This window comes from Oryctolagus cuniculus, chromosome 21, assembly GCF_964237555.1.
Source record: "Oryctolagus cuniculus chromosome 21, mOryCun1.1, whole genome shotgun sequence".
In the NCBI taxonomy this organism is placed as follows: domain Eukaryota; kingdom Metazoa; phylum Chordata; class Mammalia; order Lagomorpha; family Leporidae; genus Oryctolagus; species Oryctolagus cuniculus.
Window position 1 is genome coordinate 25,273,871 of NC_091452.1, and position 714 is coordinate 25,274,584.

Sequence of the window (714 nt, forward strand, 5' to 3'; positions counted from 1 at the left end):
AAGAGAACATGGAAGTGAGAGTCCAGGTGGGGGCTGCCCCTGAGAAGGAGCCCAGGATGCCCCCAAAGAACCGCCAGATACAGGGGCTGCACACGGGTCACAGCAGGGCCAGGCTGCTCAGAGCAAGAGGAGCAGATTTGCATGAAGGACGTCTCAGGTTCCTCAGGGACCAGGTTGGGGATAAGAGCCCTGCAGAGAGTCAGCCTCGGCTGAGCCCTGGGGAGTCTGCACCATGGCCTGCACCCCGCTCCTCCTCCTCCTCACCCTCCTCCAGAGCACAGGTCAGGAGGGGCCTCACATCAAGACAGCTGGGTCACCTAACTCCCCCACCTCCTGGGAGCAATGCCCCCACCCTGTGCTTCCTCCAGGGTAACGGTGTCTGTGCTTTCAGGGTCCCTGTCCCAGCCTGTGCTGACTCAGTTGCCCTCTGTGTCTGCCGCCCTGGGAGCCTCGGCCAAGCTCACCTGCACTCTGAGCTCTGAGCACAGCGACTACACCATTGACTGGTATCAGCAGCAGCCAGGGAAGGCCCTTCAGTACCTGCAGTATCTTGAGAGTGATGGAAACCATAAACAGGGGACCGGGGTCCCTGATCGCTTCTCAGGCTCCAGCTCTGAGGCTGACCACGACTTGATCATCTCCAACATCCAGGCTGAGGATGAAGCCGACTACATCTGTGGTGTAGTTTCTCTCATTGATGGCTTGCATAGTTAA

General features: G+C 59.1%; 1 gene segment (V, D, J or C); it reads left to right on the top strand.

Annotated features, from left to right (window-relative positions):
- The first annotated feature begins 232 nt into the window (after positions 1 to 232).
- Positions 233 to 714, top strand: LOC127484704 (immunoglobulin lambda variable 4-69-like). The segment is given in 2 exon segments: positions 233 to 281; positions 392 to 714. Coding segments are annotated over 2 exon segments (372 nt in total).